Source organism: Ptychodera flava, chromosome 16 (assembly GCF_041260155.1).
Source record: "Ptychodera flava strain L36383 chromosome 16, AS_Pfla_20210202, whole genome shotgun sequence".
In the NCBI taxonomy this organism is placed as follows: Eukaryota; Metazoa; Hemichordata; class Enteropneusta; family Ptychoderidae; genus Ptychodera; species Ptychodera flava.
In genome coordinates, this window is record NC_091943.1 from 40,346,725 (window position 1) to 40,365,553 (window position 18,829).

Consider the following 18,829-nt stretch of genomic DNA (forward strand, 5'->3'; position numbering starts at 1 on the left):
TTATTAGTATTAATATTCATGATTAGACTAAAGTGGTTTCAAGTCAATGGTTGTGCAAGAAATTTAATTTTGGAATTTCACCAAAATGTTGATTCACTATACATTGTAGGCTATGAGGAAACTACAAATAACTCATAGGTTATCTGATCCTAAATTGTTATTCAAAAGTTGTTCGACCTGAAGCTTCCAGTTGTTATTGATGACACTATGCACTATTTTGAACAGTTTGTATTCTGTCAATGTCCTAAAAAAATTAAAAAATGTACATACAGCGACATGAACGTTTGACACCGACCTATACCCAATGTATTGTCAATGGGAGAATGATGTCAAATAAGTAATCTCCCAAATTGTTATTGAAAGAGTCATTATAGGTGACAGTTATGCAAAATAGTGTTGAATAAGTAGAAATCATAACAACTTAAATCAATGTGGCTGCTTGGATCATCAATACATTGTTTATTATACCTGAAATTTGCGCCCGAAGGGCGCGCCGAAAATGGTAATGGCAGAAAATGAAAGTGCCAGGAGGTATTTTTTCTTTTTTCAGTATTCCATAACGTGCACATGCAATTTCTGCTTTGATGCATGAAAAAGGTGACCCTCCCCCATAGGCTTGCACAAAATTTTATGACCCTTCAAAAATGCTTGCGCGAAAAATGGCGACCCACCCCCAAAAAACACCGGCCCACACCCCCCCCTGTAATTTGTGTCCAGTCCCTTATTGTGCCAATGTCATTTCTGATTGATCAGTTTAATTGTAGAACCGGTAGAAGATCTAGTGCCAAAGATGATGATTGCTGTTGGAAAAAATGTCCAGACAAAGGATGGAAGGACGTAGGGAGGCCAGCAGGTCACCCAGGACGTGCTGAATTGACACTCAATCACCAGTGACTTAGTCATGTTCAAAATTGAAAAACATCGATAACGGGAAAGAAAATTGTGGAAAAAAATACATGAGGCTAAAAATTAAAAATGCAGCTATTCTCTCATATGTTTTTTATTTCTTTATATGAACTACTTACTTTTTGAATAAACTGCAAAATTGAGCTAGAAACGGTACCGGGAACGGCGATCTGAAACATGGCAGCACCTAATATTTACATCGCTGATTTTGAAACGCATTTTTGAAGGTGAGCCAATCAAAACATCCCTTACATCGAATACTCATTTGAAAGCCCAGATCTCGCTCTTTCTCGCGATATAAGGTTCTTCACCACATAGGGCAGTGTATATGACCAAATCCGAGACAAAAAATTGAGAGCGATTTTTCCGAGACCTAACCCGACCAACTCTCAGTGAAACGTCCTCTAGTACGCAGTTTATCATTATTTCTTTTGAATTTTTGCTAGAAAAATGAGAAATTTTGAACAGCTCACGTATTTATTGACGGAGATATTGACCACGCTTCACAGTAAGTGAGGCTACCCACAATTCTCCATGATCCGTACACACGGAGATCACTCATTGAACTGGAGCAAATTTCTTCTGTACACAGAACAGCTCGGTCCATATATCAAAATTCTGGGACCATAGTTTTGATAATCATAATTCTCTAATTTCTCACGGTGAATAATGAGAAGATCAATCCCTTTTGCGCAGAGGAGATAGCAATTTTGTGATTTTGTCGACATAGATTTTTGACAGCCATACACAATATTTTCAAGGAAACTAAGGGAATAAGTTGCATCTGTGTTGGCAAAAGAAAGGGTATTGATTTTTTAAATGTTTGTAACAAAGGAAATTTGCATGTCTGACAGGTGGTATGATGAGACCATCTTAGTTGCTGATAACTTTACCATGACAAGTATGCAATTTTTAGCACCTCCAAACATCGATTTCTCATTCAATTTACTCCTGAATTTTAAAGATGATCAATAATTTTGGAACATAGTTTTAACCAATAATCCTTAAATTAAATTCTAAGTTTCAAATTGTTCAGAAACTGATAAAATTGAAGAAGCCTTTACCAAATAATGTCAAAACTCCACATGGCCCAGTGGTGATGTTTTGAAAGCCTTTATTTGGATAAAATACTTTTTGTAGGTAGTTTTAATGCAGTAGAGCTATTCAAAAGTGTCATCAGCTCAAAAGACCTTCAATTTGATATATCACTTATGCCATTTGAGCTCAATATTTTCATTTTGTCATTTCTCGTTAAGTGTCGTTCATCCGTTGCCATGGATAAATCCAATATGGCCACCATCGTAATCGCGTAATTTTAGGATACATTTGTGTGTGCCATTGAAATCTATCTCCATGCCAAATTTGGTACAAAAAGATGTTTTATTAACAAAGTTACAGCAAATTTACTGTAAATTTCAGCTAAAACTCCTTCATTTTTGTCCAATTGTTCCCATTGTTATTATATGTATTGTCTTTCTACAGAAAGAGTAAAAGTGAATGTTTTAAAAAGCTATAAAATTGTAACCGTTCATCCAATTTCGAAAATTAAAAAAATGTTTAGCTTCTCTCATTGAAATCTAAAAAACTACATTAATTAAAATGCAGATTGAACATTTCAAAATTTCAGTTGGCTTCCCTACTGAAGGAGTACCTCAAGCGACATCATAGGAAAGATACACATGTTGCTGATACTGTTACTGTGTGTGTCTGCATCTGTAGCATTTTGAAATTGAAAATAAACTTATATTAAAGGGACAGTAGCTGTAACTTCTGATAATACTTTAATTGTTTTTCATCTGTGTATCAACCACAGGTTCTTCTCAGGTATGTTCAAACACTCAATATTCAGATTGAATATGAGACAATCACTCTCAAGTGCATTGTTAACATTGTTGTAGACAACTTAAGGTTCCAAGACAAGAAATGTGACCTTTTTAATCTAACAATTCTCTAACGATTATTAAACTCAGAACCCCCGTAAAGTATACATTTTCTGAAAGCCTACATATATGGGAACATTTTGGTAACCACAGTGTCACCATTATTTACATAACTATCACGTGACAAGATAATTTGCATAACCTTTCAAAAATCGGTTTTCCCTATGTTTTGTCCACAGGGGCTCATAAGTGGCTATATAAGTCAATATTACAGCGTTTTTCTTTCTTTTTCAATGTTAAAAATAAACTAGCTGAAGAGCACAACACTTGTGTAGCTGTCTTTTGTGTAGCTTGTATTGGCATGTATAGTGCGCCCTCAACAGGGAGTGTGATCATATGTAAATGTGACCTTTAGTTCCGTGACCTCTAGCCATGCCTACTTCCCTCTCCATATGGCCGGCCATGCGTACAGACGTCGCTGTGTTTACTGACGTCGGTGTGTTTACTGTACTAATTTCCCAAGGGAGGCAGATCCGGCCATATCCGCAGTATGATTGTTATGGTGAATCTCCGAAAACATGAAATCTTGGTAATTTTTTTTCACGGACACGGCCATTGTTTTGGCACACCGATCTGACAATGTCACTCAAGTCTAAAAATGAACCTTCGTGAATGTAGAATGTGAAGAAAATTGGACGCTGTCAGCACCATGTCCGAAGCGACCCATGTGCGCCGTGAAGTACATGTGCGGGCAACTTGATTATACTTTATAATGAGGACGTAATCTGGTGAGTGACGGCTCGTTCAAGAGTGGTGGGGCGTGCCTTATGCAAGAAATAAACAGGAAATAAACATATTTACAAACACGATGTATTGCACATGGCCCGTACGTGACACAGCCGGCAGATCACCTCAGTGGTACAGCAACAGGTAAGTTTGTATGCCTATTTTGTTCCCATTTTATCGCCGGGAGGCTAAAAAGCCAGTCGAGATTGCGTTATCACCTAACACCAGTACTTCTCAAACTCTGTTTAAAACAGCAGCAACGGTCAAACACTAGGAAAAGTGCACGGGATTTGATTGAGTCGTGTTGCCCGTTGTGTATGCATGCATAGTATAAGCATGGAGGTAGTCTGCTACTACCTCCATGGTACATTATGAACTGAACGGTTACCCAGTTACAGTCCTTCCACACACTGTGGCCCATTCAACCTCTTATCCAATAATGCATATATATGTTGTTCAGATTAAGCTGCATACTAAATAAAAGTACTAGTAACTTTTATAGTTTTATACATAGAGTGTTGAGTTCACAAATGGGTTGGTGCTGGTATGGTTGGGTGAAGATCTGACCGGGCCATCCACTTTTCATGATGTCGCTTTTCTAAGTACTCCCCCTCTCTCTCCCATACCAGGTAAAACTTTGAAACACCACTCTCAACATTGTCCAATTTTTTTGAAATCCTAAAAAATTACCCAACAGAAAAAAAAACTAGTATTGTGCCGGCTGTCTGTAAAGGTCAAAGTTCATATGTATGCAACAATACCTTGCAGAAGCTTGCATCCACTTCTTACATTTCTGTCACAAATATTCTTCCAAATATCACAGGCAAAAGTATTAGTGTTTAATTAGTTATTTGCGCTGAGTATGGGGTAAATAAAAAACATTTTACCTCAGTGCACTAGACATACAATTTACCTATAATAGGTGAATTTTATTTTCAATGCTTTTCAATAGAGATTAATAGCAAATGTTCTAATATTGTGTGTTCACGGGTATATTCATAGCCTAGTTTATACCTAATATATTCCTATTTAGTCTGATAATGTATTGAAATCTATACTGTTATAAAAATACACGTCAAATGTGTGATTTTAGTTTTACACCGGTGTGCTTGCTTTTCAAGGATTTAATCACAAATATGATGTGTGATCATGTGATCATGTGATAGGGCATCTCGCAAATATCATTTTAATTAGAAATGAACATAAATGTGTTTAATTTATAATGTCTTCAGTGTTTGAAATTCATAGAAATAAGTACTAGTCACAAGGACTGGTAAATTTATAAAGCTGCCTGTCCTGGTAAAAACTTGCCTGTCCTGATATTAAATGTATGTACCCTGCAATTCAACATAATAAAATACAACTATATACAGTAATAAACATTAGAGGAAAAGAAATTGGAATGGGGAAGTCATCTTTCCATCCATCAAATGTAAACTAACTGTCAATTTTACAATATATACTGTACATCTTTATTGTATTCTATATTGTGTTCTATCAATTGGCCTGTTAAATCTTTGACTGAACCAAACCAAAACTAGTGACCCTGATCCGCTCATTTCAATCCATCCACCAGGCTGGTTACTTTTGAGTTTCACCAGTCCTGTGGGGAAACAACCATCTCTGACTGCCGAACAGGTGCTATTTCAAACACTGATGTCTGTCACCTGTCTAATAGTGGAGCTGCATACTGGTAGTATTGATTGTTGTTGACCACTGCCATAATTTTAGCTGCAATTCATTAAAAACAGCTCCTGTACTGACAACACCTCGTGTGTATGAGTATGCTGTAATAATTAAGATTTTGTTGTAACACATTATTAGTTACATTGTCTTGTAATGCTAGTGCATACTGTACATTTATTCAGTCATGATGAACATTATTCAAAGTGTCTTTGTCCAAACTAAAATTATTCTATTTTTTCCTCACTGAAGCTTTGGTGTCCGCAATGGAAATCTCAGCTCAGGACAAAGTGGCATCTCTGGCTATTGGTGGCCACAATGTTTTCTTTACGGGTGCTGCCGGAACAGGCAAAACAACATTGGTTAAGAAGTTAAGTTCCCTGTTAACTCAGAAAACGGCTGTCACATCAACAACAGGAATTTCATCATCTCTTTATGAGAACAGTAAAACAATACACAGTTTTGCAGGTATAAGAGATGCAAGAGGAAACCCAGAGGCTATTCTAGAGCATATTTCTGAGCAGTCAAGTGTGGTGGCAAGATGGCGAGAAACTGACACTTTAATTATCGACGAGATGTCTATGCTAAGCAGAAGGACATTTGAGCTGCTCAATTTTGTTGGCCAGAAGATGAGAAACAATGCCAGTCCTTTTGGAGGTCTTCAAGTGATTGGGTGTGGTGATTTCCTCCAGTTACCTCCAGTACCCAGTCACTATGACAATGGGGACTTTTGCTTCACATCACCACTATGGAATACCGTGTTTCCTCATACAGTAGTCTTGGATGAAGTCTTTCGTCAAGAGATCAAGCATTTGTAGATACACTACATTGTGTTGCCTGGGGGGACTTGTCTGGCGGGACAGTTGAACAGTTATCTCAACTTACAACACCCCTTAACCCAGCTGATCATGGACTCCAGTATATCCCACGAATTTATGCTCAGAACCTGGATGTCGATTATTATAACATGGATAAACTCCACCACCTTGATGGACATACACGTATGAAACACTACAAAGCTGAAGATTCGGGTAGTAAGAAGTTGTTGAATGAAAGTCTTGTTGTGCAAGAACACTTGTACCTCAAAGTCAATGCACCCGTCATGCTGCTATATAACTTAACTGATAGCCTGAAAAATGGGATGACAGGGACTGTCACTGGATTTAGTGACAGTGGGTACCCAGTTGTTCATTTTCCTCAAGTCGGCACTGAAGAAGTTATATCACCTCGATTATGGACAGTGCCAAGCCCTGATAATACGAATAAGGTACTTGGCATCGCGGAGACAAGTGCCCCTGAAATTAAGTTGGGCCTTTACAGTGCATAAGTCTCAAGGGATGACACTCAAGGCAGCTGAAGTTCACTGTCGTGGGATTTTTAGCCCAGGTAAAATTACTTCACTTAAAATTTGCAGTTTTGTAGTTTTACACTAATGACAGAGCTATCTCTAGTCATCGAGTGGGGGGATGACTTCAGTGTATTTGCTGGTTATATTGTAATGCTTCAGCAAGACAAGCCTTGGTTTGCAATATAACATATATGCAAAAAAAAATTTCGATTGCAAAGTAGCCATTATTCTGATTTATCTTGCATTAAAGGGACACTAGCTGTATCTTTTGAGGATTTTTTCATGTTGTTTTGCATGTCAATGGCAGTTTCTTGTTATATTCCCTAAAGTATACTGAAACACCCACAATTCAGCTTGTCATCACAGCCTGTACATGTATTGACTGTATTGTTATTGTTGACAAGTGAATAGTCGTGACAGTAATTTTAGTCTTGACTAAATTAAGTTGTCAACAATAATATATACACACTGAGTTGACAACCTGAATACTGTGTTTCAACATGCTTTAAAGAGTACAACAAGAAACTGTAGTTGATATACAATGTACAAAATAAAAAAATCCTCAAAAGTTACAGTAACTGTCCCTTTAATACATGGCCATACAGTAGCCATTACTCAAATGGGAATTCTCAAACTTCTGTGATTAAACCTGACCTAAAGTTATCGGATAGTTGGTACAAAATCTCTGGTTAATCTAATATCTGTTGTATTTATTCACAGGTCAACTGTACACTGCTCTTTCCAGACTGAAGTCAACAGAAGGCCTTAGAGTGGTTGGGTTTAAACCAGAATACCTCATTAAACCAAATGCTGAGGTGATTAGATTCATGACGGATGCCACTGAAAGCAATGAACCAGCTGATCCTTCTCTACAATGCTGTAGAAAGATAAACCAGGAACAAGGTGTGTACTTTATATGAACATATACATCTTTTGCTGACTGTTATACAAGGCATGAGTATTAGTGTTTTGTTTTATTCCTTAAGTGCCATCATCAGCATTCCCTCGAGCAAACACTACGTCTGGAAATTGTGTCAATTTAATACATTTCAGCAATGATTGTGTGTCAGCCCTACACAATGAACTTGTGAAGTACATGGAAGGTTTCAAAACAATTCATTTTCATGGAATAGTACTTAAAGCTCCATGAGCTGTAACTTTTGAGAATTTTTCTGGTACTTTTGTATATGTGTATCGACTACATTTCTGGTGTGAACCATTCAAGCATGATGTAATACCAAGTTTTCAACTTTTGAACAGAGCCTATGTGTGTACAGTCCGGAATATAATTCATTTGTCAACAATAACAATGGCCATTGCGAACATATAGGTTGTGTTGACAAGTAAAATATTGGGTATTTCATCATGCTAGAGGAAATTGAATATAAACTGTAGTTGAGATACATAGAACCAGAAAACTGAAAAAAATGGCCAAAGTTACAGCTCATGTCCCTTTAAATTAGGCACTACCCGATACAGTGCTGAAAATTTTGAGAAAGTAAGCAGGTCACAGTGATCTTGGCGGCTACTACCTCTTACATGCCTATATGAACATTTATATTGAAATATATATACTGATATGTAAAACAAGATATATTGATGCACTATGGATAATGACAGGCATTTACAAACTGTTTCTGTGTTGGTATGTCGCAGGTACAGGGCGCATATTGAATACAATACAGTCGTTGTTCAAAAATCAATGAGATTGATACCAATGAACATGAAATTGTCCAAAATAGTCAGATGGGACGTGAAAAATGATTTTGAACCATGTTCATTCATTTTGTATTGCTGTGCAATAAAATTGTTTTTATTACTTTGAAGTTACAAAATAATAAGCTTGAATTTTTCTTCCATTGCAGTAGATTGCGCAGGTGAGCAACAGCCAGTTCAACAAGTGGATGAACTCCTTCCCAGTGCGTCCAATTCTCTTGGTGACAGTGATAGTGAATGTGACGAAGACAATGTCCTTGTGACACAAGTTTTCAATGAACTTCCGAATCACACCAGTCACTGTAATGATGATCATGGAGAAACTACAGACCTACAAGCAGCTGCAGAGTTACTCAAGGATGACAGTGAACTTTCAAGTTTACCGCAGGATTTTTCAGTGGAGGAATTCTTCAACACTCTTGAAGACCATTCGTCTTTTGCCAGTATACCTGGATCATCCCCACACAACCTAAATTGTCTCTTGCAAAGCTTGCAGAATGCAGATAAGCATCACAGTAGAGCGTTTCTCTCCCTCCAGTGGTCGAGAATTTACCATCTCATAAAAGGAAACAGCGAGTCAGAATCAGTGGAAAAAGCCAACAAGAAAACATTTGTCTCATATCTCAGTGATTTTCATGAGTATGTGACAACCAATGAAAACCTTGAATGTGAGTTTAAGCAACTGTGTGGAACACTGACCTTAACCGATACCCATTATGAATGCTTAGCAGACATCTGCATAAGCTTGAGAAATCAACTTGTGGAGAAACTTGCCACAGCAGTCAGGCTTAAGATGTCAGCAGGAAGGACCACCTCAACAGACCACAGGAACAGTTCAGAAAACATGACAAATGAAGGTAAAGGTAAAGTGAGATTTGTGGGTGGATGGACGGTAGCAAAGGAACGAGAGAAAAACAGAAGGTATCTGAAAGGAAACATAGGCTCGACTGATGCTGAGGTGAGAAGAAATCTTCGAAGAGCATACACAAAGAAAGTGCTGCTTGATAGTGTGACGGTTCCAGCAGCAGCAATCGCCACCAATACAGCTTACCCAGAGACACTCTCATTCACGCAGCACAAACAAAACAGGAGAAATGGGCTCACTCATATCACAGACAAGGCCTTTATGTTCTTTCTACGTGTAGAGGACATGAGGAATGTATGCTTAACACAAAGTAACTTAGATAGGCATAAAGAAAACCTCATAAACAACACAGTCACAAGTGTCCTTAATGACAAGAGTATGCAAGCAGAGTTTATTAAGGCATTGGAGATCCCTGAGGAGATGCTAGCTAAAGATGTACATACATCCCATGATGCAACACTGACATCAGAAGCTGAGTCTTGTGCTTATGCCCTGTTCTCTGATGTGGTCAAGCGTTACTTCAATATGGGGACTGGTCAGTTCCTGCGCGACCATCGCCGAGATTTTAAAGTACAGAAGACAACTGCCCACCGAAAGAGAGTAATGCAAAGAGAACAATCTTCACTGACCAAATTGAACAAAATAGGTGTTGTACAGTTCATCTCAGACAGTAGTGATAACAAAATGTTTTCACATACATTGCTGCAGTCTAGAGTAACAGCAAATCCAAAATTCTTTGAAGAAAGAATATACACAAAACAAGAGTTGAAGCTGTTCTTTCTTCTGTACAATTTGACCTATGTCCGAAGTCACACTAAGAGCACCATGAATAGCAAGCTTGTGAATAGAATAAAAGAAAGTCAGTGCATATTAAACACTGCGGCACTACAGCAGTATCTAGATGGTCTGGGGCCACTTGAAAAGCGACCACGCTTTAACTAAACAACCAGGGTTGTAAATGAAGTGTACTTTGTTCCCGCAGGGCTTTTTCTCAACAATTTTATACTTTGAATTAACTTGAAAGTGTTATATTCTTGCTATTATGCCTACCCTTGTTGATTGATAATTTCAGCCATTTTGCTTTTGATTTCAATATATTTGATGGGGTGAGATATTTACAGAGTCCATATATTTTGGCTAGAGAAATTAAATTCTTTCTTTTGCATCCAATGCAGATAAGCAGTTCAAGCAAATAAGACACTTGCACGTTTTAAATTTACTTCAGTATTTCCATGTAATGTGAGTGCCTATTCATGAACGAAGTAGAAACTTCATTTTACATCCATGTTGTGCAATATGTGATATTCTGCCAGCTACTGTCAAGACAAAAAACAGAGAATTTACTTACTTTGGCCCGACTTTTTCTGTGCTTTAAAAATTCACAGCTAAAGCAACTGAGGTTTTTCACCATTCAATGAAATTCATTCAATTTACAAAATCTTACTCTGAATTGCTAAAAAATTAAAGTCCCTGTGTACAGAATTTTGTAGCATTTTTTCATGACTTTCATTCAAAGCAAAACAATGTCATGCTTACTGAGGGACGACAGTAAGCTGGTTAACAAACACTGAAGGGAACATATGAGTACACAGTTGATCAGATAAATAAATAGTTCTGTACAATGGGGCTTCCAGTACCCAAAGATAATTCCAGTTAAAACCAAATATTAATTGAACCATTGATGGTACGAATGTAAAACCCATTCTCATGGTTAATAATTAGGACTTTTCAAAATCCTCAATTATGGTTTTATCGTTGATGGGTAGTATCATTTTATGTAGCTCCACATCTTCTGGCGCTACCTTCTATTTTGTGTTTATTTCATTGCTTGCCCTATCAGCAACTGAAGTCTTTTTATTTTGGACAGAGTCTTCCTGGTTTGAAAAACGGTAATTGATCAATATAGCCAGTGTTATTTTTTGAAGTAACAGTTGTCTGTCCTAGGCATATTGCATTTATGGCTGGTCCGTATTGTGTATATCTTGGGTTGTCATTCTGGCCATTCATCCCACGTTGCTGACAGAAGATGTTTTCCACCAAGTTGCTGTTTGTTCTCAGAGCACTGACAGAGGCCCGGACATGTCTGTCGAGGGATATCTTTACGATTTGTTTGAATCCCACAAGCATTGAACACAAGTCAAACCTGGTTTTGTCTGAGAGGAGCATTCTGTTCACTGCTGCACTGTTGAGCTGGGGGTTACTTTCTTTGACATTCCTTTCCCATTGCAATAACCACTCAAGACATCTGTCATTGGCCATGAGTCTCTCATCTGTCACTGATACAAATCGTCTCGGGTCACTGAAAGTTTCAACCATTGTGCTGGTATGAGTCAGAAATTCTGCTGCTGCTTTGACGTTTTCCAGGTGGCCGGCTGAAGCACCACTGATTGATATATGATGTTGATATGCCTGAATGGGAAGAAAATTGTTGTCAATATTTCATGTAAAATTTGATAAATCACTATTACAAATTGTTGATAGACTTTGTTTTCAGACAACTTACCTTAAATTTCTATATGTGACAAAAATGTGCAAATGGGAACAACTAGGCCAAATATGACAATCACCCACATAGCAAATGCCTACCAATTAAGTGAGCCCTTAACAGACTCAGTCATCCAGTCAGATTAGACAAAACTCACGCCTTGTAGGGGTGAGAAAGGTCACGCCTGCTATGAGAAATCATCAAAAGTGTGGTTTAAGATGTAATCCTGTATCACAACTCTCCAACTAAGTCTTAGAGTACTAAGCTGTTTAGAGCATCAGTAGTTAACAGTATTGCTTTTAACTACTACTGAGATAGGTGGTGCTGGTTTATTGAGCAAAACAGAGGAATCATATCATGACCATACCGAGTGTATTTTTTAAGACAATAGAAATAATACAAGACAAGTTCAATTGTCTAAGTTCTATCATGCATAGATTAAAACCTTCTCAATATGTCACCTTTCCTCCTCTGCCCTGTTATGATGCAACATAATCCACTAAGAATCACTCTTTGTAAGAAAATTCCTTACCGTCATTAGGTATAGCATAGTCTTATCAAGTAAGTCAGTTGCTAGATGATTTCTCATTCTCAGTGCTGGTGTTAAATCCAGATGTTCTGGTTTCAGGCGTTGGTGAATGGGCAGTGAGTGTGTGTTCTGGTCAAAATGGTATGCTGCTTTCCATGTGGACCATAAGATGTGACCGTCACCAAGTTTCAGATAGCGAGTGCTTCTATCACTGACCGAACTCTTCTCTATACCATTGCGCAGTTTCTTGAAGTTATGCTAAAGTACAGACAAAATAAAAAGGATTTAGTATTCAAGCCAACTCTATGAACAATGGAATTATGTAACTGCTGATATAATATCAAACAATGGCATGTTGACTTATATACAGATGAAATATACAATATTTTTCAGCTAGTAATAGTGGTCTTTTCTATCATTTCACTTTACTGTAAATGTAACTTATATACACTCAAGTGTCAGTTTTAGTAAAGAGTGACTGATTGTAACTATCAATATGTGTATGTCAATTATTATTCTATCTGTATGTACATAGCTACTTTTTAAATATGATCACAAAAATTAGCCATCAAGGATATAATGGGATAGTAAATTTTCAAAAAGTTGTTAAGATAAAAGAGGATAAGAAAGGAAATTGACATGTTAACCCTTTCACCGCTATGGTTTTTCCCAAATCCATCGTTTTCTGTGGTAAAGTTGGACCTGTATACAGGGAACTGGGGGTGAAAGGGTTAAACAAACGACATCATGTGACCACTTAAGGTGGTTGGAAAGGCTATTTTTGCACAAATTCTTTTCTCAGAGTTAATGTCAAGTTTCAAGTGTTAGAATCCAGATATTTAGTTCAAATTTTCAGGATAACTCCCTTAGTTAATATTTTCTCCAAAGAATATAAAAATTGTATATTTGCAGCCATGATTTTGAAATATGACACCAGTAAATATTAAAATTTAATTTTTCTTATATTTTTTACATATTTGAATTTAATAATAATTGGATAGTATTAATATTTCCAAATTAGTTATAAATATGTTGACACTTTTTATTGTAAGATTTGTACGGCAGGATTTGTAAATAAAATTTGTTTTTATGATTTTACATGGGTTTATATATCAAAAAATTATTAAAAATTCTTTCAAATTTCAAAATGTGATTTTTCAAAAAGTACTTCAAATACAGGAAAATTGTGCCGTGCAAATCTTATCTGTAACCTTGTTAATAGGCTGTAAAAATTCCATGTCCATATCTCATTTCAAAGTTGGATTAATTTGGTATACAATTATGTAGGAAAACTGTTATTCTGTCAAAAATGTTGAAAACAAGCCATATTTGCACCCCTCTTTTGAAGTCATAGAGCAGTCTTTTTGGTTAATCTCTCTTTTGACACCTCTTTGACACTCAAAGAATCTAAAAATGCATTTACAATAGCAGTCACTCACTCTGAATGCCAGCACCGCCTTGTCAAACTTTCCTGAAAAACAGCAAATAATGACTTTCCCTTTTCAAACATTTTATTAAAAGCTAGGGGACCTCTACCATAGTTAATACACTAAGGACTCCCCAACTTCTTATTATTTGGTCAGTTTTTCAGAAGTTTTAACAGGCTATAACTCTGCAATGCCTTTGTGCCCAAATGTCTAGTTTTTTTTATTCCACAGAGAATGTTGACTACTTTTATATTTTAATAGTTTTGTTGAAATTTATAACTGACGCTCTAGCCTTTCCAACCACCTTAAAATAATGATAAATACATTAAACACAGAATCTCTAGCACTTGCAAGTGCATTCTTATAAATTCATAAATCAACACTGATTAGAATTAATATTCCACCAAAGGAACTTACCCAGGGATCCATAAAGAAAACAAATGGTTCTCTGGTAACTAGATTTCTTGTTGTGAATTGTTCTTTGATGGGATCTTTCTCTTTGAAGTGCATGCGGATGAAGCTTCTGTTAGCTTGTCCACCATCACAGCAAGCATATAAAGCATGGAAACCACCTCTTTTAAGCCACTTGACAGCTTGCCAGAATACAATGTAGAGTGATGGTGCATCCACCTCATGAGTTGGGAAATGTGCAAATGGAAATCGAAATCCTGAATTACCGAGAAACACCATTTGCAGCACATGGCTTGCAATTTGGGCTTTGTCAATTCCTAAGAGAAACAGAATGAGTTATAAGTTAGAGGATGAAAAACAATATTTCACAGTCTCCTGCAATACTCCTGACAGTGAAACCTATCAAAACCAATCACTCTGTCTGTCTGTCTGTCAAAGTCCCTTGGTATAATTTACCATGTTAAAAGAGACTTGGATTGAACATCTCTGGAAAATATGCACTTTTCTATTACTGTACTGGAGTTTACTTGGTAATATACTTATAAGAACAAGGTAATAGTGTACTGTACCTGCCTGCTATAACTGTTTTCATATGATCACTCTCATCACCAAGATCAACAAGGCCAATAAGTTTGGTTTCATCACCTTCATGCTGGAGCTGCAAATCTTCCTGAGCAAACAAACAGAAAGATATCTATTGTAGACTGTAGGGATACCTAAGTTTTTGTTTCACATCACCAAAAACGGTTTTGGGTGGAAATATTTTTACAATAGGCAGTTTCGAATTTTTAAAAAATTTAACTTAACATTTGTCTTAGAAGAAGCCAATATTTTGACCCACACAACACACAATGTTACGCAGTGGGAAGGGGATACCCCTCCAAAACCCATCCTCACTCAAATCAAAATAATTTACCCTTCAGATGAAGAATTGATATTGACCTTCTTCACATGGCAATAGAAGTGACTGGTGCTGGTATACCAGTACTTGTATCTTAAGGGTCGAATTCCATCAGTAAAATTTTGTTGTAAATGGTCTGTATGTGACATTCCATCACTTAATTTGGGGGAGGGGGAGAGACACATATACACACATACCATTTACAGTTTATGGGTGAGGGTGATGTGGGGACTACTTTTTACGCTCACTTGAATTTGCATTTCGTCAAAAATGATTCCACCATCATATCCTTCAGGGCCTAATGTCTTCTTGGCTTCTGCCACCATCCACTCTAGAACATCATCATTAAAGCCAGCTTTCTGCGATACACTGTTCTTATACATTTTCAAGAGCCTTCCAGATGGAAGTATAAGCATGCCTGATTTCCTTAGCGTCTCGTATGCCTTTGGACTACGTGTCCACGTAGACAAGCATACTCGTATCACCCTGAAAATGTAGAGGGAGAAAAATCATTAAAACTTGCACTGCTTATTTTGACTAGGACTGGAACAATCTGATGATGGACTCATTCTTAATAGCTAGCCACAGGCCAAATTGACTTGCTGCTATTCACTGATCATGGCCGCCCATTTTCCCCATCAAAAGTTTTTGATGAATAGGGATATAACTCCTGTGAATTCCAGCGCTTCCTTATTAGTAACAATTTGCTGCATATTATTTGAAAACATTTTGAACATTGTGCACATGAGGCTATGATACTGTTACACATATTAGTTTTATTTTCTCACCTACAATGTAATCTAATATCGTTCGTTTTAAACCTTTCATTTTAATCATAACTTACTTTGGATGCCAACGACGGCCTGAAGGTCCCTTAGACTGCAGCGCCTTTCTCTGGCTGTCCCATAGAATCATCATGTCTTCTTGATCTTTCCACTTATCTGTGATATCAGAACTGACGGCATCAAAGATTATGCGAAAGTCTCGGTCATCCTCTATACTAAACTTCTGAAATTCTGACTGTAGCTTCATACGAAGAGTTTCCTCTCTTCGTTTTGCATTCTTTTTGCTTTTCCTTTCCTGATCAAGTTTGGCAAGGAGTTCCTCTCTGTTCATGTATGATTCTCTCTTGTGTTTCAATGAGTTCAGTGACACTTCTTTAGTAGGTTTACTGAGAGACCTACCAGAGTTGTGTTTAAGAGTTGCACATTCTTTGCACATTTTATTGTTGACACCCATGGATAAGATCATGCTGCAACCAACTGACCGGTGTTTCATCTCATGGCCTTGGACTGTCAGCCACTGCTCTGGTCTTCCTGTGACATCTCCTGCTGTGTTTTTGTTTCTTTTGCTGAAAGTGTTTTGAAGCCCGAGCAGAGATCCACATTTGCCATTACCAAAAACATGAATTCAATTTCATTCAAACAGCTTGGCCATGACAAAGGAAGCTTTAAATTCTCAATACGAATCTGTTGATTGAGAATTTTCAATGACCAACTCCAGTCTTCATCTACAGTGATTTGCCTCATCACCCTTTGACCATTGCATTGGTCTTTGTCCAAGAGAATGAATTCTGCTTTGGTCCCTTGTGAGTGGTTTGCCCAGCCATGTTTTGGTTTGAACTGCAGTAAATGCTGCCATGTTATGTCATCACTCTTCCTTTCTGTCCTCCTGGTGATGTTCTTGTAAAAATGTCTAATTGTTACAGAAGTCAAGGTTGAACACTTATAAAATTTATACATGAAGAATATATACAAGAAAATTTAATACAAGTTGAAACTTATTGACTATAGCCTAGGTATCCTCAACATGCATGTGTACATTTGTAATACATTGCTAATACATGTACACGTAACAAAAATAGTACATTTGTCTCTCTCTTTTTTTAATTTGCTGCTCAAATTTTAGCTGTGAACTTCCATATTGCCAATATGACTATAGTTCCCATCATTGTTACAGGGATGAAACTCTGTTGGTGATTAGTACAGTGTGTCTGTCACAAATTCAGGCAAAATTACTTCATGTACACAATTTTTCTAAGTGCACTTTAAACTTAAAAGGATACATGCGTTTGCCACCTTGTTGACATACTTCATTTTTAACTCCAGGGAGAATTCTTCGAAGCAAACTTCCAAAGGTAACATTAGGTACCACATTCTCAGGATCTTCAGTGTGTTGTACATAACATTTATACAACTCATTTGTTGGAGACTGCTCACTGCCACACTCATAGTTTTCATAGATCCTATATGGACAATAATAAAAAATATTGAAGTGGAAATATTTTCACTTCTCTCACTTGGTCCTCAATACTGTTACAAATAAATAAATTCACACTGCTTTCTGCTGTCATTTAAAAACATACATCTAAAGTCAAAGATATTTTATCCACTGGACACTTTTTTACAATACTCTTTTCTTCTGTAACTAAAGTATATTTATTGTTAACCGGATATAGAAAATCTATTTTAGGGATGTGGTACCTTTACATATGATGTTGTTGTTATCAGATGCTCCTGGTGAAACAGACATGCACTGCTAATGCAGGTACTCGGTTCCGCCACATCCCCATTCAAAATATGACCCCAGTGAGTAATTGAATTTTGTTTTCATTTGATGAAATGGGAACCCCCGTTTGAATTACACTGAAATAATTAGCCGGGCTCGGTCGCTCAATTGTGACACTTCCTGCATGTTTAAATGGGTAAAACAGTGCTGTACATGGCATGGTACAAGCATCAAATGCCACTTACCATCTTATCGCCTTTGATACTCTTTCCGTAAATACTCTACCGGACTTTCTTTGCTCTGAGTTTTTGCCAACAACAATAGTCGCCAGAGCCGTATCATGTTGCTCCATGCTTGAGGTCGCCGGTAACCCTGGTGCATTTTGACGCTCATTAATGCAGACTCGCCCACATAAATATATGAATATTTATGATGCATTTTAAGTAACCAGGTACTTAGCGGCGCAGACGGTCTTGGCTTGGCGAAGAGCTGCTCCCCTTGGGAAATTAGTACAGTAAGCATAGCGAGGACAGGAAGTAGGCATGGCTAGAGGTCACGGAACTAAAGGTCGCATTTACATATGATCACACTCCCTGTTGAGGGCGCACTATACATGCCAATACAAGCTACACAAAAGACAGCTACACAAGTGTTGTGCTCTTCAGCTAGTTTATTTTTAACATTGAAAAAGAAAGAAAAACGCTGTAATATTGACTTATATAGCCACTTATGAGCCCCTGTGTTTTGTCTCAATACTTCAAAATATCTGACTCAAACTTGCTGGAATGCAAGCTGTCACAATGCTCTTTCAAAGTGTGTCTCGGATTTTTTATATCTTGCTTAGTTTTCTTGGAGCACAATTTTAAAGAAATCAACTATGGTAAAATTCACTGCTCTGGAAGTTTTTCTGGCATAAAAACTGTTTAAGGAGGTTTAAAAGAATTCTGAGACATACTTTTGAAGACCTGTAGGATAGCTTGCACTCACATGAATTTCAGCCACATATCTCAAAGCATTGAAACAAAACATAGGGAAAACCGATTTTTGAAAGGTTATGCAAATTACCTGTCACGTGATAGTTATGTAAACAATGGTGACACTATGGTAACCAAAATGTTCCCCTATATCTAGGCTTTCCGAAAATATACAATTTACGGAGGTTCTGAGCTTATTAAACACTAGAGAATTGTTAGTTTAAAATGGTCAATTTCTTGTCTTGGAACCTTAAGTCCATTAAATTCAGTTTGGCTGTGTTGGATTAGTAATAAACAGAAGGTTGTGAAGTGTCCTTTCCTTTCTCTAAAAGCAAAAAAAAGGGGTTTAAATCAAAGCACACACGAATGTAAATTTTTGCTTCCTGCCTTTGGCCACAAGGGGGACACCC

The 18,829-nt window shown here is 37.2% G+C and overlaps 2 protein-coding genes and 1 pseudogene across 3 annotated transcripts; 1 reads left to right on the forward strand and 2 right to left on the reverse strand.

Moving 5' to 3' along the window:
- The window catches only part of LOC139114841 (RNA polymerase-associated protein CTR9 homolog), a 91,893-nt pseudogene that overhangs the window by 72,784 nt on the left and 280 nt on the right, over positions 1–18,829 (reverse strand).
- On the forward strand, positions 3,025–10,126 carry LOC139114839 (uncharacterized). 2 transcript variants are annotated; one of them, XM_070676785.1, is made up of 4 exons: positions 3,025–3,716; positions 5,508–6,641; positions 7,324–7,506; positions 8,469–10,126. In XM_070676785.1, exons 2-4 carry the CDS (start codon positions 6,593–6,595, stop codon positions 10,124–10,126), a joined length of 1,890 nt encoding a protein of 629 aa, XP_070532886.1. In that variant the 5' UTR covers positions 3,025–3,716; positions 5,508–6,592. The 2 variants fall into 2 exon arrangements, with proteins under 2 accessions (XP_070532886.1, XP_070532887.1); XM_070676786.1 differs by having other exon boundaries at positions 3,225–3,716; positions 8,472–10,126.
- On the reverse strand, positions 10,393–17,994 carry LOC139114840 (uncharacterized). The gene is made up of 8 exons (XM_070676787.1): positions 17,691–17,994; positions 17,003–17,182; positions 15,782–16,632; positions 15,186–15,423; positions 14,610–14,706; positions 14,043–14,353; positions 12,202–12,456; positions 10,393–11,593 (listed from the first exon to the last, which is right to left on the reverse strand). The coding sequence occupies exons 3-8, from the start codon at positions 16,213–16,215 to the stop codon at positions 11,039–11,041; spliced, it is 1,890 nt and encodes a 629-aa protein (XP_070532888.1). The 5' UTR covers positions 16,216–16,632; positions 17,003–17,182; positions 17,691–17,994; the 3' UTR covers positions 10,393–11,038.